The following is a 23908-nucleotide window of genomic DNA, read 5'->3' as shown; positions in this document are numbered from 1 at the left end:
ATCCCCCAGATAAGCTGCTCGTGGCTCTGTCCCACACCCCAACTGAGCAGCCCCTGCCCCAGTCCTACTCACTCCCTCACTGTGGGGGCCCTGATCAGCCCCCCTCCTCCCCCGCCAACAGACTTACCAGCTGGATGCTGCTTTCCAAGCTGCTGGGCTGCGCTCCTGGCATCTTGCATGCTGCAGCTGTGCCCATGCACACAGCATTTATTGGCAACATTATTGGCCACATCAGCCAAAAAAAGCCAGTTCACAATAATGTAAATTTTCCTATTATTGGTGCTGATATGATATGGACCAATGTATCAGTGCACCTCTAGTTTTTCTGTGTGTGATCCCTCATACAATCGTTTCTTGAAATGCTGGGTGCAATGTATCCTTCATTTGGGACACTAGTTAGCAAACAAAGACAAGTAGGGCACCCCTGTTTCTATCCATTATAGAAAGATAGGTCTGGAAAGAACCTTAAGAGGTTATCTTAGACCATCTTTGACAAATGTTGGAGCCTAACCGGTTCTTCTGCAACATCCCTAGGTACTGTTCCAGTGTTTCACTGCCCTAACAATTTGAAAGTTTTACCTTGTACCCATCCTAAATCTCTTTTTGCTGTAAATTAATTTGATTTGCCTTTGTCTTATCCCTCCTTGACATTGAGAACAAATGATCACCATCCCTTTTATTTTTAACTTACACTTTGGAAGAATACCAGCCTTCTTAATATATTTTTTTTAAATTAAGGCCATTCCTTCAACCTTTCCTTATAGGCCACATTTTCTGAACCTCTCATCATTCTTGTTGCTCTCCTCTGGATTCTTTCCAATTTGTCTGCATTTTCCTTAAGATGCAGTGTCCAAAATGGGACACAGTACACTCTGTGGAGGCTGCACCTGCACCAGATAGAACAGAATAATAACCTCCATATATTTTATGTACAGCACTGCTGTAAATATACCCCAGAATAACATTAGCCCTGTTTGCAGTATCACATTATTAGGAGAAATCATATTCTTCTGTTTATGGTCCATCATAATCTATAGATCCTTTTTTGCTTCCTTGCAGCCTGGTCACGTCTCCTCACTTTTTTTATATTTGTGCACTTCTCCTTCCAAAGTGTAGCACTTCATACTTTTCCTTATTGAATTTTGTCTCATGAATTTCAGACCATCTCTACAATTCATTGAGATCATTATGAATTTTGCTCTTGTTCTCCAACCTGCTTTCAGCTTCCCTCACCTCCTACCTGATTTAATATACGTATACAATCTATTCCATCATTCACATCATTAATGCAAATACTGACTAGAACTGGGCCTAGGATGAATCCTTGTAGGCCTCACTTAAGGTGTCTTCCCAGTTTGACAGAGCTATTTAACTACTCTTTAAGAGAATTTTTTCAACAAGCTGTGCACCAAGCTTGTGAGATACACACTATAAACACTGAGCTTGCTTGGGTGAATGGTACGTAAGACTGTGTCAGAACCCTTACTAAAATCAAGATATTTCATAGCTACTGCTCCCCTTATCTTCTAGATCATTGTTCCGGTTAGAGTAGGAAATTGCATCAGTTTGGCATGATCTGTCCTTGACACACGCATGTGGAACACTTTTGATTTGGGGTTTTTAGGGGATTGAAGTTAGGCTGACAGTCAGACTTGAATGTTTGATCAGCTCCTATTGACTCGATTGGAACTGCATATTGTGGAGTGCCATGAGTTTGTAGGACAGTGCAGTAGCATTGGGTCGGCATGAGAATTATGATCTGACTGGAGACAAATTTGTAGCCTTGCTCAGCATTTAGAAGAAATCCAGGAACTGTAGGCGAGCGGTGGGTGAAATAAGTGGGAGAAAAGCAGTCTCCCTGCAGAGATGGCAAACATATAGCTTGCACTCTGTGCCATCCTGTGAACATAGTGTAAGAATTATTGTATCTGCTTCAAGCCAAAAAAATTTATTGTTTTACCAGTTTTGACAGAGGCTTCTGAAATGCTGCAGAACAAATGCCTTTGTGGCTTTGCCTTCATAGCTTGATTCTGCTTTGTGCCAATATGTGCTGAAGGCAGCATTAAACTAATTTGACAGGGACACTAGGCAATTATTTCTTGTGCTCAGTACATAAAGCTACAGCTCTCTTTAAAAGTGACTCACAAGACCATAATGCAGTCCTTAGGAAGAAAGCAATAGCAGCAGTATGGTATGGCCCAAATTAGATCAAATGAACAAACCAGAAGGGAGCACTCTGTTGCAGTGAGATAATAGGCTTTCCAGTTGAAAGGTTGAGGCCAGTTTTCTGTTTAAAGTATGGCTTTGATCCCTCTTCTCATTTCAAACTGAAAATAATCTGGAATTTCATGTGTCCTTTTTCTGGCAGGATTATTTTTTAAGTTTGTGCTTTATCAGACAAGTCATGGGGAGAGCTGATTTCTTTATAGAGGTGAACTGTGTACTTTTTCTTGTTTCTTCTCGTTTGCCATCTAAAGAGGCCCATACTTTGAAATTGCATACATGTTGGCCTCCATGGGGATTGACATTTTTCTTGCTCAGAGGAGCATGATAACTCATTTCTGCCATAGTTCCGAACTCCACTAGTGTATTTTTTTCCCCAAGTCTTCAGGCTCTTTATACTTGTAGTGGCATTCTGTTTTCCTGCAGCAAATTTTTAGTCATGTAAGTAGCACTTGCATTCAGGTAGCCATTCTGTTTCCTTGAAGTGTAGATGCATATATACAGACATGCATGCTACCTGCATAGACTAAGTATATACAGTAGGGCATATGCTGGTCACAGAAGTGCCTAGCTATGCATATTAGAGCTGTGTGAAATTTCGCTGAGCGTTTTGTTTTGAAGCTGTTTCGATGCATTTCGAGCTCAAAACAGCACACTCAAAACGAAACAAAAACTTTGAAACAGCTTTGAAACAAAATGAGGGTACTCAAAATGTTTCAAAAGTTTTGAAGCAGCCCGGTAGCGAGAGGCAGGGGAGAGCCAGAGCTGCTTTCTGAGTGGCTTTGCCAGCCCCATGGAGCTTAGCCCGGCAGGGAACACAGCCTTGGCTTTCCCTGCCTCCTGCAACCAGGCTGCGCTGGGCCGCAGCCCCATGGAACTCAGCCCAGCAGTGGGAGTTGGAGAGTAGCCCTGGCTCTCCCCGCCTCCCACTGCCAGGCTGCGCTCCCAGCGGCTCTGCAGGCCCATGTAGCTCAGCCCAGAGGCAGAGCGCAGCCCTGGCTCTCCCTGCCACCAGGGTGAGCTCCATGGGGCTGCAGACCCCTGGATCTGTGCTCCGGATGAGAGGAGGCTGTCTCTGCCTCCTGGGACTGACGGCAACATCAGTCTTCCCTGGCACTGGGGAAACCTGCACCCAGCGCCAGTCCCAGGTGGTGGCAGCAGCATCCTCTCATGTGGCACGCAGATCTGGAGGCTCACACCCCCAGGAGGAGTCTGGCACAGCCCTGCAGCCCTCCCAAGGGTGCAGGCCCCCAGATCTGCTCACCAGATGATTGAAGGCTGCCACTACCAGCAAGTATAAGGAGTTTTGCTTTGAACAGTTTGAGGTGCAGTTTCTGAGAAACCTCTGCACCTATCTCCTTAAAACTTAGCAGGCTTCATGCTCTCAGGGGGCACTACCATCCCTGCAATTTTCATCTGAAACAGACAAGAAATGACAGAGTTTTAGGCATTTTCATGATTCCCTCTTATAGCCTATGGGCGAAGCGTTGAAATGCATCGAAACAGCAAAACAGTTTCGATGAGATGAAATGGAACAGCGCTTCAAACCTAAACGAGGAAACAAAACACTGTCTCTTTAAAACGGCGAAACAGACGTCAAAATGAAATGATGGTGTTTTGCACAGCCCTAATGTGTATGAATCCCCGTGGATGTGCATTGCGGTCTAAACCTAAAGACATAGTGGCTCAAAACCCATAATTAGTGGGTGGTGGGCCCTCTAGTGTTTTAGCCCCCAGTAGCTAAGTGGCTAAGGCCCTTACCTGGAGACCAGGGTTCTAAGCCACACTCCCTCGGAAGGGGTTTGACTGTCCATCTCCCTGACTTCCTAAAACAGTACTCTAACTACCATAACACAGGTGAAGAATTATTGAAACCATTCTCTGGCTTTCCTTTTGAAGCTGCCCCCATTGGCAATCACAAGAGAGTGGTATGTGGGGCCAGGAGAATGAGAGCAAGCCACAGGGGGAAGGGGTGTGGTGGCTGCTGACCTGGAAGGGAGGAGGCCTGTGTTGAGGAGACCCTGCAGCCTTGCTCCCAGTGAAGCAGATGCCTTCCCCCTGCAATGTCCTGCACGCATTTTTTCCAGTAACTTAAATGGGAAGGATAGTGCCACCAGGGCCAGATTGAGCCCAGCTCTGTTGTGCATGGCCCCAGCACTGGTGTGGTTGAATCAGGTCAGCCCATGGAGTCAGGGTCAGCATGCAGCCCCCAGCCCTAGCACATTGCCACCAGTTCCCAAGATCTCAGTCCTGGTGTGAGGCCTCCAGCCTTGGTGTGTAGCCCCTGGCTCCCAAGTCCCCAACCCCAGCATGCAGCCCCTATCCTTCAGCCCTGGTGTGTGGCCCCAAGCCCTGGAGAACTCAAATCTAAGGTTTTCACCCATATTCCAAGATAAGATCATTTTCCATTCTTGGGGTCTTCCAAAAACAAGGCGCATACTATATTCACTGTCATATTTATATGCCAGAAAATATGAACATTTCAAGGTGAACAAACATATAGCTCTTGTTTATTCTGGGGGTTTTTTTGCTTTCTATAATGCATCAGCTCCACTTTTTTTTTTCCTGGGAATGATTTTATTATGTATCAGCTTTTTCCTGGAGCTGAGTGAGAGGCTGTTTTGTTTCTTTCAGCTTCTTTCTCTCGCTGCATTATTTTATAAACATCTTTGTTATTAGCCTTGGTATGACCTTTCAGGCAGCTCTTTACACTGTAAAAATTTGGAGACAGCCATTTTGGCCAGGAGTGTTAAAAATCGTGCCATCAAGCAAATACAAGCTATACCATCAAAACCCTCATTCAAACAGTTTTGCCAGCAAAAGATTGTTTTTGTCAGCTTAGCTGAAGTCATTGGGGCAGTATAGTTATACTGACAAAAACTTCTTTTTCCATCATATTCAGTATCTCAGGTAGGGGGCTGTGCCAGCAGAAATTCTGTAATGTAAATATGCCCATAGATACTGACAGTAACTGTCGCATGTCCATGGGAATGTGCTGTGCCAACTGTGTTTCTGTGAAAGATTTGTGGGTTTTGTTTTTCCTTTTTAAACATTTAAAAACCCCAGCCAAAAATAACTGTGCAGGCAGGATGATAATTTTGACCTTCTGAGTTAACATTAGCCTCACAGATCCTTTTGTAGATAACACGAATTGTGCAGCTAATCTCAGGGGGAAATTTGTAAATGCACGTTGAAGTCCTGCTGTGACTTCTCTAGAAGTTGGGTGATCTTACATGAGGGTGGGCACGTGTAATATAATGGTGACTTCATATTGTAATAATGTTGATTTCATATTTCTGTCTGTGCTGTGGTCAACTCAGAGCAGATCTGTCTCATCATTTCCTCTTACAGGAAGCAATGCTAGTGAAAGGTACCAGCTTGGCAAACTCAAACCTCTGTTTATCTGCAGAGATGTAAACTCAAGTTTTTCAACTCTCCATATGTCTGTATCTCCCCCACAAGTGTGATTTGCCTCAGAATTTTCAGAAAGGTGTGTGTCAAAATTTCAAAAGCATTTCCTCCATTCTGTTGAGAATCGTGTGGGGGTTACCCTCGATTTTATTGTGGGAAGCTACTTTCAATCTTAACTATTAAAGAAAGCTGCAGCTGATGAGGCATTGGAGAGCCAACTGAACCAGAGCTCCTAGTGCAACACTGTAGCTAAAGGGGGATCCTGCAGTTCTTGGATACAGAAACAGGGAGAGCAAATAAGAACAGGGTGCCTTTGCACCCACCTAGCTGGAAAATGTATCTAGTTTTGGTGTCTATTTTCTAAAAATGATGTTGAAAAATAAAGGAGGAGTGTTTAAGGAAGTGTCACAGGTGTTTTGAAGCCTGTTAGTCTAATTTGCTTGTCAGAGGTTAAAGGTGACTCATTCCCAATCTATAAACAATAGTAATGTATAAGTATCTATCTGCATAAGGAGAATTCATGTTCGTAGTATGCCCTTAAATTTAGCAAAGTTATAATAGTGACTGGAGATGAGGTATAGGCTTTCAGGAGGTTTTTCTCAGGTAGTTAACCATTGCAACGTTTTACCAAGGGAAACAGCAGCTTCCTCAGCGTGTGTACTCTAAATTTAGATCCGATGTCTTTCTGGGAGTTGTGTTTTACATGCTTAGAACTGGGTGACATTCTGTGGCTTGTTTTATGTGAGAAGTCCTGATAGGCTGGATTTAAAACCTCTGAATACTAACTGTTGTCCACACCACTTTTCTTCAGTAGTAAGAATAGGCCAGGAAACAGTAGCAGAAACCCATGTGTACAATGGACATATCCTGAACAGTCCGGGAATGTTCAGATCCTTTCAGAACTGTGGACCAAACTGGAAACAACACTTTACTAATTTCATTGAGAATGGTGTCTCAATAAGAGAATTTGGCCTTGTGTTTTTTCAGCAAGTAATCTATATAATCCTATAATATTTTACTTTGAACCAGCTGAATGGTCTGAGTGGTGAGCAGTTCTTCAAACTCTGGTTAAGAAAAGGGAGAGGGATGTGAAATAGTCACATTTCAATATAGTACTTGATGTGACTAACCATCCTGGCTGTAACATTTGAAACTGAGAGCTGTGTGTCATTTAAATAGTAGCTATTTCTATTTCAGTTTTATGCCTGTTCAGGAAGTGCATTTCACTTAAGTCACTGAAGTACAGGGAGGAAATAGACAGCTCTCTGCACATGTGCCTTCACAGTAATGCTGGACTCTGCAAAGGCAACAGCCACAACAGTCTTTCCAAATACCACGTTGTATCAGCATTGCTCTGACGGATTAGGTGTGGCTATATGCATAAACCTTGGACCCTGCTGAACAAAGTTTCATCTTGTGAACTTGTGTATGAGGATGGTAAGGTACTTATGCATAATTTGTTTTAAATCAATTGAAACTGTCTAAAGTAGTACTTTAAAATAGGTTTAAATTTAGAACTTTACATTACCTTTAAGATACTTTTAAAAGAATGGCTGTGGAAATGTTTCATCTTCAATGCAAATCAAGAAATAAAATTTAAGTTTACACTTCAAACATTTTTCCTTTAGTTCTTCTCTGAATTAATGCTCAGGTTTCTAGTGCTTTTATTGATTTGTATGTATGTGCTGAATAGACCAAATGTATCCAGCTGAAAGACCAAAATTCCTGGTCAAGTGAAGGTAGTAGTTATGGTAATGGAGAGATTTTATAATGTAAAAACTATATATAAAGTGTAGGTATTTTGTACTGTACGTGGATACTGTAAGATATTTTAACAGTAAATTTACTTAAGATTGTAAAAGCAATTTTTGATTGTGAATTGTTATACATAGGAAGTTTATCAAACTGTACACGAAAGGTTTAGTGCTACGACAACCTGAAAGTAGCAAATTCACTGGCATTTTAAGTCCATTGTCTTCTGAGGTATTATGCCCTGCATGAATTTACTCCTTTATTCTGAACATCCTATATATATATATTTAGAACAAGCATGCTGTTAGAAATGAGGAAGTCTGACAGAAGTTTCTTCCTGCTTTTTTCTTCGGTTTTCCTGTCAGTGTAGTTGAGTAAAGAGAGCAGTAAGGATTTACTCTCTCCTCACTCTCTAAAAGGAATTAAGAATTAAAAAATATAAAACACAGCTCGCATTGTTTGTGCTCAGTGTTTCTAAAGAATTCCAGCTAACTTTGACTAGCTATGTAAAAAAAACCTACCCCTGCATCAGTAGGAGCCCTTTCTTGATAAGTTCAGAAGAGGAGCTCTGTGTATGGTAATGGTGTGCTAGGACAAGCATGCATGTCTTTTGTTGCTGTTTTTCTTTCAGTCCAGCTTTCTGACTAGTAAATGTGGATTTATGGGGCTTTTAACCACTCAAATAGCTTACACCATTGGAATCAATTTTCTTTTCATTATCTGTTTTTGGTTTGTTTATTTTTTTAATAAATGTGGCATTGACCTTTTATCAAATAGTTATTATTTAATTTTATTTGACAAAAAAACTTACAAATATCCTCTCTCACCTGTCTGTCAAGGAAAGGATAGAACATATAAGCTTTAACAGAGCCAGAAGTGTTTGCATTATTGTAAACTGAGTATCATTGGAGACTGTTCTACTGTTTGCCAGAAAAAATGTAGAAAATATGTAGGTACTGTTTATCTTTAAGAAAGAAATAGGAAATAACAGAACTTACTTTAAAACAGCTTTTCATTTTTTCATTTGTACTTGTTACTTCAAAATGTGTCAGGAGTCAGGGCTTGCGACTAAGTAGCACTGGCAAAGTGTCTGCCCTTAGTGACAGGCCCCAGAGCCTGTTACAGAGATATTGAATTGGTAGGAGAGAATATATTCTAGGTCTAGCTGTTTTCCCATCTGTTAAATGAAGAACAGTGAACACTGATGTCCTCTCTAAAGCATTTTGACATATAATGCTGAAAAGTTCTATGTAAGAGCTAGGTGTTATGTTGTTTTAATCAGTGTGAGCACCCTAAACATCCCAAACTGAGTTGTGCCTGGTCTTTACTCTTAAACAAGCTCAGATGACGGGCAAATGCCTGGTTCGGGAATTTGTCTGCAGAGCAGTCCTATCCACACCGAACCATGGACTGATTCTGACTTCAGATGTACAGCTCAGGCTGCACTGACCATGAGGAAAATGATCTAGGAACCCTGACTTGCTTCTATCTGAGTGGAGCCATAGACTGGAATGAGGAAGATGCTCACTCTTTGGTGTAAATGTTTACCTCTGTTGGACTAAGCGTGCTTGAAAATTGCTTCATGTTGGTTTTGGCTTCTTGCACTGGCCGTTGGTATGGGGAGCTTTTTTGTGGCAGAGCTCTGAGACTGGAAGCCTTCTCTGCAGCATTGTGCCGATGTTGGAAGTTTTCCATGCCAGGGCTGGTGCTGAAAGACTTTGATGCCAGCTCTCCAGGACTAGGGCAGAGATTCTGTAAATTCCCCTGTGCCCCAGTGTACTGCACAACTACCCATGGCCACAGCCATGAGCCTATTTTGAAGTGCAAAGGGAAAAAAACAAAATAACACTTTTTTTTTCCTTCAGAGAGGCCCACTTTTGCCCATATGTGATATCCAGAGCAACATATTCCCTTAAATAAGTTGCTGCTGGAATAAAGACAAGCAAGGCAGAAAGAAATTCCACTTACGGAGCATACTCTGCACGTTTCACAGGAATGAACCTTGTCTCCCTGTGATCACCCCTGGAGTGAATCAGGGAATTGCTGAGTCTGGGAGGATCAGCATGGATTCCAGGTGCCCTGTCCAAGCAGCTCAACTGGGACCTCCCTCTGAGCTGGCTGTGTAAGCCATGCTCACCGAGAGAGACCCTGCATTTGTTATACCTGTGTCAGACAGCTAGTGCAATTCATGTGTGCGCTTTCTGTGGTAAAGACGGTTGTCTATGTATATTGTGACAGGAAGAACAGACACACTGACTCAGTCTTGTGTGAATCTCCAAACGCTAGAGTACTTTGTCTCCTCCAAACGCTCAATGCTTCTGTTTGTTGTTTGACTGTCTAGGCACGCTATGAAAATGAACAAGAGTAGCCTTGAGTTGGAGACGGTCAGCAATGGGTCTGCAGAGAGCCTTGGCCCATCTTTCAGAGGAATCCAAGTCAACTTCACAGCTGGCTCCTCAGACAGTCTCAACTCTGACACAAGATCTGCCAGCGATGGAGGTAATTGTACCTTGTTTCCGTGTGTGTGTGTGTGTGTAAATGTGGGGCTTGGGGAAAGGGGCTTTCCGTAGCCTAGAGACTCAAAGTCCCCTCTTCACACAGTATCCACAGAACAAACTTTCCTGCGCTTTTTAGTCTGTGTTGGTCTTAGCCCTGACTGGCAAGAACCAGCTCCAGAGAGGAGTTGAGGCTCTGTGGCCACACTTCTGTTGATTTTAGTTTTATCAGGATGGGCAGCAGACTGAGACTGGCAGCAAGTTGACAGAACTGACTGTGAGGTTCTTTGGCCACACAAACTCATAACAAGCTTGGACCATCTAGCAGCATTACACTTCGACTCTTGGGAGTATTTCAAGCTACTGATCTCACAATGAGAGACTGTCTCACAATAATAGTCCATGGTCCATCCACTTTTCCCAACTTTTATTTAGATTTTTCTTGATTCTCTCTAAATGACCTTAGCCTAGTTGGATCAGCATAATTTTTGGCCTGTCTGGCCCTAATGAAGATCATAGGTTAGTGGGCAGACCTCAAGGGGCATCTGGTCCAACCCCTCCTCTCTTCCTTGCACAGATGTAGGATGAGCTATTTTTAAACTAACCCAGACAAATGCTTTTTTTTTCCCTGAGATTTAATCTAAGTCTACTTTGCTGCAATTTAAACCCATTGCTTTGCATCCTGCCCTCTGCATCAAGGGATAACAGTTGTTCTTCCCCCTCTTTGTGGCAGCATTTCAAATATTTTAAAACTGCTGTTATGTCCCCCTTTAATCTCTTTTTCTCTAGACTAAATGCATCTGGTTCTTCCAGTCTTTTCTCATACAGTTTGCATCCCAGTCCCTTTATTATCTATCTTGCTCGCCTCTGGATCCTCTCTATTTTCTCTGCATCTTTATTAAAATGCAGAGCCCAGAGGTGCACAAAATCCTACAACTAAGGCCTAATCCATGCTGCGTAAAGTATACCTCCATTAAAACCCCCAGATCCTTCTTGGCAGCACTGCTACTTAGCCAATTATCCCTTAGTCTCTATTTCTTCATTTTATTTTTTTTTCTTCTCTAGGTATAGCACCTTACAAGTATTCTTGCTAATTTTTTTTAGACCTAACTGAAACTAGATCTGATGGATGATGAAGTCAATCTGTAGTGATCTTATGTGTGCTACAGTTCTTAGTACAATGAATAGGATCATTTACCTATGCAGCATACTTCCGTCAGTGAATTGCAGTAGTAACAGAAAACATTCTCTTTAGGGGAGGAGATAAAATGCGTTGAGAAGGAAAGGAGCTATGGTGAAATTAAGTGCATAGGTTAGGTATTTCTTAAACAAAAATATGCCCTCTCTAATTAATTTAGATTTTAGAAAATACATCTTCTTTCAAGTAATTTTTTTTCCAAAGTGCATTTAACTTGGACATGCAGTGACATATTGTATAGCTCAACAGCTATTTCCTTCGCAAACAGTGATTGCCATATAGTGGAAGCTCTCTCTATCCAAAAACAACAATTTATAGCAATAAAATTTAGAGAGAGCGCTCTGGAAACTATAAGTTGCTGAGTTAGGGGTAGAAAAAGTAGAGGGAGAACATGCCAGAAAACTGTTAAGGGAAAAATTCATGCTGTGGATCAGACTTTTTTACTCTAGGCACCTTACTATATAGTTGTCAGTTATGAATAGAAGGGGAAGACCTTTCCTAGTTTTGCTCCAGTAAAATAAGGCATTTCAATTTTCTTTAAAAAACTGGAAGTTTTAAGTAAATGCTTGAAAGTGACTTTGTTATTAATGTAAGAGAGGAACTGATCTAATGGATTTTGAGGCGAACTTGTTTAGAATTCGTTGGCAAGTCCCCATGCCTCCTGCAGTCCCTTGGTTTAGTTAAACTGGGGGGTCTGCAACAGCTTCAGCTAAAAGAATGAAGGGTTTTAAAGTAAGATTACAAGGCAGATACTCTTGTTAGTATGAGTCCTTGTGATGTTAAAATATGACTCATTAAAACTGCCTCTGAATCTTAAATGTGTTGCAGAATTTGCTGTAAGGTTATGGAACTTTATTCTGGAAATAAAGGAGAGCTAGAGTTTTTGGTGGTTGATTGGTGCTCAAATAACGATGGCTGCCATGTAGGGAAGACAAGAGAGGCAGTTTGCGTTTATGGGCTAAGTTTGTTTAATTGGATGTTAAAATGATTTACGTTGAAAGAGTAAATGATTGAGATAAGTGGAGCAGGGTCTAGTGTCAGAACTTTAGTTTTAGGCTGTCGGTTAACTCAGGCAAATATTATAACACCAGCTTGCTTTGGATCTTGTGTTGAAGTATGTCTTTTCAATCATAAGAAAGTTAGGGCAAGATTCAGCCATCACCCAACAGGATAAAGTACAGCCACCTTTAAGCCAGTTATAGGCTTCCTAGGTTCTAGTACTGCCCCAGTTCCAATTCAGCTCCCGGCTTAGGTTTAGAACAACTTGGGCTTGTTCTGCTTTTTTACATTTTTTTTTTTTAAGCTTCATTCTTGGGAAGCACGGGCCATCTTCTCATTATAGGCTTTTACAGGACCAAGTGCTGGTCAGGGCTTCAGAGCACTACTGCACTATCAGTAATAAAAGATATTACAGAGGGCCATGTAATGATAAAGACAGCCGTACAGGTGGTGCTGGACACAGATGTTTTTGTGGTTATACGGTTCTCCAAAGGAGATCCAAGCTATTGTGGAGGACCTGCTATTTGAAGCCATGAAACTATTTAGTGTCAAAACTGATAAGACTTTGCATGCTCTGTTCTGTTCACTGGAGGTGAGCAGCTTCCTACCAGTGTAAATTCAAGTAATGTTCTTGTTTATCACTGAAAAGAGGTTCTGTCCCATCAGTGTCTTCCAACAGATTGCCACTCACAATCCCTTTTCCCCATCCCTTTTCAGGGACTGTTCTGACGAGCATCTGCTACAGGAAGAAGTCATTTCCCTTTTTGGCACTGGAGAGCCATAAAAAGGGTTTCCTTGCATCTCCTGTGAAAGGCGTTTCACAGCAGTTACTTCCTAGTTCTGAACAGTGAGGGAAGGAAGGGGGGCTGGGGACCAGTCTTGGATGCAAGTCCACAGTCACACCTTGTAACAAGCTCTGCCTCCAGGAATGGCCACAGCACCTCCTAGGGGTCACCCTATGTCTGTTCTCCCACTCCAGTTCTCCCCTATTGGGTGTCCTCTTTTCTCTCCTGCTGCACCTTGATGTAAAGCGGAGTGGGCAATTATTTGGGCCCACAGACTACATAAGGAGTTTTGGTGAGCTGCTGCAAACTGGATCAGCACCCCCTCCCACACACACACCCCTCCCAGCAACAGTGTTAGTAATTGGGCTGCGTGGGACTGAGAGGCCCACTGCAGGCTGGACAGTATTCACTACTGTTCACATGCTCTACCTCCAAGTCAATATACTCTTGGTATGGAGTTGGAAGGAGAGGGGCAAGACTAAAGCGCACTCTACAGGCACTGGTAAAGCAGAAAGTCTTCTGTTGAACCACAGGGGCATGAGATGCACTGGGTGCACCTACACGAAATGCTAACTGCGCAGTAACCTAATAAAACTGCACAGTAGCGTGCCAGGCAAAACGCGTGCTATTAGGCTGCTGTGCAGTTAGCATCTGTCAAAACCAGTGCGCTAGTACTACTGTGGAATAGCACCAGTTACTGTGCATTGATTTAGTACTTGGTTATGCAAGTACTAAACTTAATGTGCAGTTACTACATGTGAACATGTAGTCACACCCACTGAAAAGTAAGAATGTGCATGTGGAGAATGCATCTTGAAGAAACCAGTTACCAGTAAGAAACTTCATTTTTAGTTTCCATATCTGTTCAGCCTTTGCCTTGTTTCCGTTGGTTTAGGACAGTGGTGCCCAATTTTTTTCCACCTCAGGCCAGATGGACAGTGCTCAGTCTGTCTGCAGGCCCGATCTAGCCAGTTGGCCCAATCCATCATGTGGGGTGGCAAGGCGGATCCTGATCTGGCCATGTGGAAGGTGGGGAGAGGAGGGGGCATAGCCTGGCTCTGGCTCTGGCTCTGCGGGGCTTGGGAATTTGACAGAAGGGAGGGTGGCAGCATTACTTGCCATTTGCCACTGCTCCCCCGTCACCAAATTTCCCAACTGGCTGAATGCCATGGCTCCATGGGCTACGCTTGGGCTGCAGGCCAGAGGTTGAGCACCCCTGGTTTAGAAAGCTACCAGTCATTACCATTGTTAGAGCAGGGATTACAGTGTAGACTACAATGTCTACGGTGGCCTAGACTGACAAAGGCTATGAAAGGTAACAACCTTTTTAGTAGCTAACCTTGAACCAGTAGCTTATGGAGGAAGGGTATTACATCCTGGTATCTATTTCCTGTGCCATATAGAAGTATGGTTTTTATTTATAGAAAAGGTCCTTAATAAATATGGAAATGGTGTCATATGTTGATAAGCTATCAGAATCTACAATCTGCAATGCCAATATTGAAACCCAAGATTCAGGTTCAAATAGAGAACAGAATACACAGCTGTTCACTTTACCATGAGCAAGACTGCCATAAATTATCATAGACAGACAGACTGTAGCACAGTACAACTTCTAAACATATTTCAACTATTATTTAGTAATTTCAAAATACCCACATTTTCATTGGATGTTGGTTATTGATTATCATAATTTCTAGTAAAAAGATTTGGTTATTTGAGTGTTGCATGCCATAGTTGTTTATTTTTTTTAAATTATGACTTGTAGAATTTTTGCTATGATAGAGATCTCCCCCCCCAACACACACACACACCTTTTTGATAAACAATTAGTCTTATTCTTGACCAGTTTTAACAAGGTAAACATTCATAAAGTACAAACGGCTGAAATGAACTGGGTGCCAAAATCTACATTCTGAAGACGTTTTCCTTTTCTTCTGAGCACTTTCATGGTTCAGTTCAGGCAAATAACAGAACTCAGTTCATAAAACAAATAGATTTGAGAATGTGTAAACTTAGTCAGTGGAGGGGTTGGGTTTTAGAACTTGACAGTGGAATGGAGTCAACTAAACCCTATGCCTTCCTTCAGAAGTTGAACTTTTTTCCAGTGTGTGGCACTGAAACAAGTTCAGTGCATCACCTTGACCACTCTGATAGTGCTTAATCCGATACAGGTGCAGAACTGTCTTGGATTAAGCACTAACATGAGTCAGACCGTCTTATCCAGTCTCACCTACCCTGTTAAATTGCTGTGTTTCAGCTTAATAACTAAGTAGGTTTTGTTTAAATATTTGTAGTTGCACATTCATGCCTCAGTACTTCATTCTTAACTCCTCACAAGTGATTTCATTACTTAAATATTTATCCTACACCAGCTTCACTACTGTTTGGTGGCTAATATACAAATTCAGGGAAAAGCACCAGAGTGGTTTTTCATAACACCATAGAATATCACCCTCTTCCTCTGAAATACCATTGACTAAATCCAGTTAAATCATGGCATTCTGTAAGCAGTGTTTGCCATAGTTAACTAATTGGAAACTTGCCTTGGTTTTGGATGTAATCTTGTTTGCATCTTTGAACCAAGGCCAGACAGACTGTAGGATTCCCTGAACTGTTGAAACCACCAGGATCCCTTGTAACAAGCCTCTAAATGATTCAGTGAGAGTTCTCAGAGCACCCCACGCTATTAAGCTGAAGATAATTCAAAGTCATTAGCATTAGGATCCATGGGCGACTGGTGCCATGTTGGTCAGGGGGGGCATGAGCCCCCCTCCCGCAACTAGTCAGCAACTAGGGGGTGGTCCTCCTGTGGCCAGTCTCACGGGGGGGGGGGTCCCCCACAGCTGATCACAGAGTGGCTACAGATGCTTCTGGGAGCACTGCGGTGCTCCTACTCCCCAGCCGGCACTCCCGTCTGCCCTCCCCTGTCCCCTTGCCTGCCACCTAAGCAGCGAGCATGACTGGTCGGGGGTGCACCAGCGCTCTCAGGGGGTGCACATGCACCCCTTCCTGTCACCACTTAGGATCAGCTGCACCACAGAAAGACCATGAGTGAAGTCCCATGTTCTACATGAGAGTAAAATTGTACACAAAAGAGGTCTTTTCTTCCTTTATAAGCACTGTCCCCTTGCATTAGGCACGCAGTTGATCTTGACATCCAGACACACAGTGCAAACATGAAGTTTTACCTCTTCTTTAGTCAATTATGTGCAGAGGACTTCTGGGTGGATGCTGACTCAATGATTAGACTTGCTCATCCATAATAAGCTAAGGGTGAAATTACATGTTACACTTAGACCATACTAGGGGCACTTAAAACATGAGCATCCACATGTTAAAGCTTAATAACTCACGTGAAGTGCTTTCTGAGCATCTCAGAGTTGTCACTTCAGGTAAGGTGCTGGGCTCTGCTACCTAACTTGTGTAGGATAACTTCAGTCTGCTCCACAGAGAAAATGAGCACGTTTTGCAGTCCTCCAGCCTCACAGGATGCATTCATTACATTTCCCAGCCCCTTCCCCCAATAGAGGATAGAGACTAGAAACAGAACCCCCAGGTGTCCTGGCTTCTAGCAATAACCCTGCTTGCCATCCCTCTAGTGGTAGATCACAGCTATGCAGGCAAAAAATGGTATTAACCCTTAACATGCGACTGCTCATGGCATATTCTAACTTTAATACTGTTTAACGTTCCACAGATTTAGTATGGTCTATGTATAATATGCAGCTTCACCCTAAATCTTCACCACAACATGCAAGCTCCATGCTCTACTCGCAGCAAGAACCACTCCTCTCCAGCAGCAAGAACAGAAAGGCTTTCAGCCTACTATTTCCAAATGAGGCACATGAGAAGAGTTATAGGAAGCTCATGAAGGTGTGGACTTAGTGTGTGTGTGTGTGTGACATGCATCACAGCTTCTAATTATTTTCATCTAACTTTTCTGCATTTGTATGGCAAATTATTAAATATGTGATTTTACCTCTAACCACCTGGTATTCAGTCCACAGGAAGAAGGTATTTTTAAATGCACAAGTAGGTGTTAGGCCTGTAATCCCCATTGACTTGTAATGGAAGTTAGGCTCTGCTCCGCCTTTGAAAAATCTCATCGGGAGAATCCATGCTAATAAAGGAGAGCTGGGAGCACTTTTTCATAATTCAGTTAATGCCTTTGTATCTTCTAGGACAATCGTGTGAACAAAGTCAGTCGCCAACTCTCTCTGGGAACCAAGGGTTTTCTTCTGCTCCTTTTCCTGAGGATAATAGTGAGGGTAGATCCCATTGTGCACTGACTGAGCCACCTCCTTTGCCACAGAAGAAGACAGTAAGCAGAGCAGTTTCATCACCTGATGGCTTTTTCTGGGGCCAAGCCACTTCAGGTAGAAGAACAGCAAAACCCGCAAGCCCCAGATTGAACGTCAGTCACTCTGAAAGCAACATGTGTGTCCAAGAAGAATCTCCATTTTGCTATCCATCTCATCTAGGAAGCAACCACAACACATTCTCCTCCGCTGAGTCTCTGGAAAGAGTCTGCAAAGGAAATGGCCATTGGGGACCAACTTCAAATAAGAGCAGCAGTGCCTGCTTCCCAAACAGAAACGTGCAGCTGTTCTCATCCTCTCAGCTCAGTGTGTCCAGCCAGGTTTCCTCAGGCTCCAGCCTTCAGCTCCACAGTCTGCTCAGCAACATTGACAGCAAGGAGGGGGTGTATGCCAAATTAGGAGCACTCTATGCTGAATCTTTGCGCCGCCTTGTCACAAAATGTGAAGACTGTTTCATGCGTGATCAGAAAAATGAGCTGCGTTTCAGTGAGAACAACTGGTCACTCTTTAAGCTGACATGCAACAAGCCCTGCTGTGTTTCTGGGGATGCCATCTATTACTGTGCAACCTGCTCCAAAGACCCTTCCACTACCTATGCAGTGAAGGTAATTTTACTTTCTGGCCTTTTTGTTGTCTCTCTGCTCAATCATTTATACTGCAGTGTAACAAAAATAGATCCTGCCGACTGTATAAAACCACATTGTGTACTAGTGTCAGTTGGCACAGCTCTACTGGAATTCCTCTCTGGGAGATAAACTTCGGTGGAGTGTGAACTGCAAATATTAAAAACAATAGGTTTAACTTCCGAGCCATAATCCTTCAAAAATGCCGTTCCTTGAGGTCTTACTGCATTATCCATTACTGGCACCATGACCAGATTACTGAATGCTCCTTGGAGAGCTCCATTGTTGTTTTCTAATAGTACTTGGCACTTACATGTTCAGAGCACTTTCTACCGTGCTCCTGTGAGGGTAGGTGGTTCTATCTCTGTTTTATGTAGGACGAAACCAGGGCAAAAGGCATGGTATCCAAGTCTGTAGCAGAACTGAGATTAAGGTGCAGTTCTTGGTATCTAACCCACAGGCTTTCTCTCCTAGAGAGTGCTGCCTCTTTAGAATTCTAATACTGTTTCTGGGTGTAAGCAAAGACTGGAAGTTAGAATATATGGCAAAACCTTGGTAGATTTTCACCAGAATATAAATAATTTCCAAGTAGACATGCACTAAATATCATTACGATTTGAAAGCTTCTTTTAATTGATTCAGTTGTTACAAACCCTGTGAGGAAGCTTTAGTTTAGAGATATTATTTTTAAAAAATGATACATTAGCAGTTAAAATTCTGGACAAATCAAACATTAAGACACCTTAACCATCTAATTTAATGGGCAGATCTATCATGCAGCTCTATTGACATTCCTGTTCCTTCTATTGTGTGATTGGGTTCTAAGCCTAGTTATCTCCTTGCTATAAGGACATGATTATTATATAGAGGAAAACAGCCTTTTTTGTGTGCATGACAGGTCTGCACTTGTGTCCTCACGTGGAATTTGCATATATTTTGTGATCCTGGCAGCGTGTGTCGCACTAACTGAACCAAAGCAGTCAGATGGGGCTTTGCTGTTCACCAGTGTTAATGGAAAGTATATCTCGGAGGTTTTCCAGTGAGCTTTCATTTTCATTAATAAATTATAACTGACGGGCAATAATTGGGAAACCTAACTGCCCCTTTTCTATGTATAGTGTATTATTGTATTAATTTTCAAGCATGAAAATGGCTACAGCCCTGGGGTTAAAATTAGACTTGAAAAAATCTAACAGCTTGTACATTGGAGTTAATCCAAGAGTCTGCGAAGAAGTTTGAGCCAAAACTTGAGCCAAGCTATTTATATTTGCTAGACACACAGACACACACACAAATAAAATGAATAGAGAAATCCAGGGTCACAATGACTGCTGGGAAACCCAGCCAAAATGGGCTGTCTCTCATGGTGTTTGTCTTCATTCAAAGACACAGCAAAGCCAGCTGCAGATTCTTACCATCAGCTTTCATTGTCGTGTGTATTGTGTGTTTACAGTGTATGCAATCCACACACAGCTTAGTGATGTGACCAAGCAGGTTACACAGGAAAACTTTCACCATATTCTTCCACATCAAAGCTTGTATTAATTTGCCTCACTCGCATGTGCTCCCGGCTTGCATGAGCAACACCAATAAGATCGGATCCTGGTATTGTGGGTATATCTGTAAAAATAAATAAATAAATAAAAAACCAAACAAAAATTACTGGGATGAGTGTCACTTAGAAAAAGTGTTGCATACTTATGAGCATATTGGAGCATGATAGCATAGGTAATAAAAAGAGAGGTACAGTTTTTTGTCTGATATAATAATATTATAATAATATAATACAGATATTATACCAGTTGTATTAAATGAAAAAATATGTGTATAACAAAGAACAAAGGGCTTATATTCACCTGGGGTGCTTAGGATTCTGTTGCATCTGTTGCATTGATCTGTAGTATACCCATGGGCTATGCTCCTGGAAATCATCTTTTAACAAAATATATGTGCAGGACCATGAGACTGTTTTTATTCAGATGAGAGAGGACACAATAGGCTTTGAATTGCTCTTCCCTGCACTACTTAGTCACCAGAGTTAATGACCTGCAAACTTCTAGATTCAGAGTATTTCCAGAGGAGTTTAAAAAAAAAAATAGCCCTCAACCTCCTGTTTATTCACGTCTGCACTCATTTACCATAGATGACAAAGCTTTCTTGTCTAGTTTTGCGCACATGCAAAAAGAAAGAGTGTCTTGCTCCAGGGTTTGAAACCTTTTACGTTAAGCTTCAACCTTGAGCAAGTTTGTGCATCTCAAGTGTAAGTAAATCCCTAAATAAAAAGGCTTATAATGGAAATGCTGAAAAGCCTGTAAGATCTGTGGAGCTAATGGATGTTGCTGTAATAAACCTGTTTTTGTGCCTTTATTTGTGCTGTCATAATGGGAAAGTTTCAAATAAAAAAAGATTGTGTGGATTGGATTTGCATAAACTTTGACTTAGAGTGGTGGGGCAGGAACCACTTTGTAGCTCCATCTTTCTTTTTGTCATAAGTGTTAAGGGCCAGGAGAGAGGGCCACTGGCTTGAGTTGCCTTTATACAGGTACACCTTGTGGTTCCACTGCTGGAACCTTTTGTGTGCTCTTCTGGCTATGTCGGTGCTTCAGCAGTACAGAGCAAAGGACATGAAGGAGAGAGATGTGAAGAAAGAAGGTTCACTACAAGTAGACCAGGCATAGAAGAAAGTTGTGTGTCTGAATATAGTCCCAGAAGTCAAGAAGTCTTGAGAAGATCGGGGCAATGTATACGGGGTGCATGGGGGTACACATGCACCCCCTGAGTGCCGGTGCACCCCCTGTCAGGCTGCACTCCCCGTTTAGCCAGCGGGCAGGTGTGGAGCGGGGCTGCCACCAAAAGTGACCACTCAGCTTCCAGTTGCCTACTGGTGACTCGAGGCACCAGACACCCATGGAGAAGATAGTCACCACAAACCTGGTATTTTAAATATTTGGGCACTTAAAGATGCAGATAGGTGCATCTCCTCTGGAAATACTCTGAAACTTTTAAACATGTAGTGTGCAGCCATGCTAACCTATGCAACTGTCCCTTTTTCTCTTTCCAGATATGTAAGACTCAAGAATCAAAAGCAGCTGCTTCATACTGCAGCCCCTCTGTACCAGTGCACTTCAACATCCAGCAGGATTGTGGGCATTTTGTAGCCTCTGTACCCTCCAGCATGTTGCTGTCTCCTGAAGTAGTAAAAGGCACTTCTCCAGATGGTCCCCGCCCTTGCCGTCCTGCCAGCGAACACGACTGTGTGGTAGTCATCACTCGCGAGGTGCCACACCAGACAGCAGCCAGTTTGGTGAGGGATTCTACAGCTTATCACAAAGCTAAGCCAGAACTGTATGAGCGGCGTGTATGCTTCCTGCTCCTCCAGCTCTGCAATGGCCTGGAGCATCTCAAAGACCATGGCATCATCCACAGAGATCTTTGCCTGGAAAACTTGCTTCTTGTTCACTGCAAATCTCCAACTAGCTGCAATAAAACCAAAGATGAAAAGCACTTGCCCAGACTCATAATCAGCAACTTTTTGAAAGCCAAGCAAAAGCCAGGACAGGTAGACCCCAAAATTAAAAAGAACCAGGCTCGGCTGGCTCCAGAAATTGTCTCTGCCTCTCAGTACAAGAAGTTTGATGAATTTCAAACTGGCATTCTCATCTATGAGCTCCTCCACCAGCCTAACCCATTTGAAGTGAGGGCTTGCCTCCGGGAGCAGGAGTACAGCCAAGATGACCTTCCCCTACTCCCCAACATTTCCATTTACTCCAGGGGGCTCCAACAGCTCGCCCATTTGTTACTGGAAGCTGATCCAATCAAACGCATCCGTATCACAGAAGCAAAACGGATGCTGCAGTGTCTTCTTTGGGGCCCCAGGAAGGATTTAATAGACCAGCCTCTCAACCACGAAGAAGCCCTCCATAGCGCTTTCCAGAACTGGATTGACATGAAGCGGGCACTGCTGATGATGAAGTTTGCAGAGAGGGCTGTAGACACAGAGCGAAGCATAGAACTAGAGGACTGGCTCTGCTGTCAGTATTTAGCTTCTGCAGAGCCAGTGGCTCTCTTCAATACACTGAAACTCCTTCAGCTTCTCTGACCTTGAGAGCATTTCAAATGCAGAAACAGCAGGGAGAAATTATGAAAGATCTTTTTAGGGTTCAAGTTTGTTCATGAGGAATGGTACACATCTCTTTCACATTCTTGGTTATAACCTACTAAAAACTGAGGATGAAGTCTTTTTCTCAACACACACACAAACACAAATTGATCCATTTGAATAAGTTAACATAATTTTGAGTTCTGCACATTGCAGATGGAAAAGACAGCTACCTGCCAGGTTTGTGGTTTTGGTATGATTACTGCACAGAAAATAAAACCTATGTATGTATGTGCATGTTTCCTAATGAACAGGATGTGTTTGGGTTGATTTTAATCACAGATACATATTCACGTTGAAACAAAACTTTATTCCTCATAAAATAGGGACGTTTGAGCCATAATCTAAGCTGCCATACTTAAAATGGTTTCCAGACTTGTAACCCAGTTACTTGCAGCAAAAATTGTAGCAGCATGGGGCAAAATGACAGATAAAGAGAGCTAGTCACTGCTTGAGTTCTCAGACCTCACACAATGCTATCCAGATCACACACAACCAGCATGACATCCCCAGCAGGGATTATGACTGTAAAGAACCTACCCGTCTTTAAAAGGTCATTTCATGGAATGCAGGTGTCAGTGCCAAGATTCCTGTACTTTTTAAGAGCAGTCATTTTTGGCAGCCTTTTAAATCCCTCCTTTCTATAACCAGAATTAGCAGTTATTACACATTTTTCCTAGATAGGCTAAATGTTGTCACCAAGATCTTTTTTGGACAAAATGTTCCCAGTGTTATTCCATTAGTTTATCTTTGCTGCAGGTAGGAACAACTGGAGCATTAGTGCAAGCCAAGTACTATGGCATCAGGCTACTTAAAGAATCCAACACAGTTCCCCTTGTTGGAAGCTGAGTATGTGTTCTGAAATGTTATCAAAATCACTTCAACATGACTTTATCTGGCAGTGTAACTGATCAAGGCAGCAACCAGGCCTAGAGGCATAAAAAGCAGGGTTTGCACCCTGAGCAAGTTCTGCAGGAGAGCAGAGCAGGGAGGTTCTGCAAAGTGCTGGAGAGGCAGGGGTTCAGAGGTCAGGTTGGGCAGTAGACTTATACCAGGGGTTCAAAAATAATTCACAGCTGCAGCATGATATGCCTGCCCTGGCTGTTGTTCCTACTGCAGAAGCTTGGTGTCTGTGCACCCAGCTGCTGCTGCAAGAGCAATGCCATGGTGCTGTTGCCATAGTGTGGACTGCATAGGGAGTGGGATGCAGTTCTGGCACACCTACTAAGTTGGTGTCCAGGATTGGCTCCCTGCTCACTCGCCCCAAATTATGCTACTGACCAGGCCTTTTATGCCTCTCATTTAGGGGAGCATCTAGTGATGGGCCACTTGCATGGAGTTTGCTGCAACTGGTCTCCCAAGTGGTGCTTGGTCCCCTTTAAAGTTACTGAGAATGGAAAACTTCAGTTTCAGCTCCCATGGCCTGGGCAGGCAGGTCCTGACTGGATTAGTTTTCTTCTGGCACTGTTTTCTGTGGCCTCAGTTCTAAAATGGTGTGTGAATAATCCCAAGTGTTGGTGCATGGCTAATCGTGCATGGATGCCTTGTCTCTCCAGTCTGGTCCCTCCAGCTCCTCCATTTTGTGTTGATTCAGCTGTCACATTTTCTTGGATCTTAGAGAGATGTCTGGGGCACTAGGTATCTGTGTTTTTTATTTGTTCAGTGCCTGGCACAGCACAAATCAGACTGGTCAGGGACAACTGAAATATTCATATCCACTGAAAATACCTGTGCGAGCAGAAAAAGTGCATGAATCAGAAAGCTAACCACACCTTGTCATGCATCCACAGATGCATCACGAGCAGGTCCAAGGGGGTGATCATCCTCCTCCTCTATGCGACATTGGTCAGGCCGCAGTTGGAGTACTGCGTGCAGTTCTGGGTGCCGGACTTCAGGAGAGATGTGGACAACATGGAGAGGGTCTAGATGAGGGCCACTCGC

General features: G+C 42.9%; 1 protein-coding gene across 3 annotated transcripts in view; it reads left to right on the top strand.

Annotated features, from left to right (window-relative positions):
- PRAG1 (PEAK1 related kinase activating pseudokinase 1) overlaps positions 1-23706 on the top strand; it is a 47758-nt gene extending 24052 nt beyond the window's left edge. For 2 of the 3 annotated variants that reach the window (XM_019522312.1, XM_019522313.1), the window contains exons 4-6: positions 9728-9885; positions 17048-17790; positions 20870-23706. In XM_019522312.1, the coding sequence (XP_019377857.1) occupies positions 9728-9885; positions 17048-17790; positions 20870-21907 (1939 nt within the window). In that variant the 3' untranslated portion in view covers positions 21908-23706. Of the gene's footprint in view, positions 1-5525; positions 7077-9727; positions 9886-17047; positions 17791-20869 lie in introns of those variants that run through there. The other variant, XM_019522314.1, reaches the window with a different exon arrangement.
- The last annotated feature ends 202 nt before the right edge of the window (positions 23707-23908 follow it).

The sequence above is a fragment of the Gavialis gangeticus genome, unplaced genomic scaffold (assembly GCF_001723915.1).
Source record: "Gavialis gangeticus isolate Ggan-Ray unplaced genomic scaffold, GavGan_comp1, whole genome shotgun sequence".
Lineage (NCBI taxonomy): Eukaryota > Metazoa > Chordata > Crocodylia > Gavialidae > Gavialis > Gavialis gangeticus.
The sequence above is the reverse complement of the archived record's forward strand: the minus strand, read 5'-3'. Positions and strand labels throughout refer to the sequence as shown.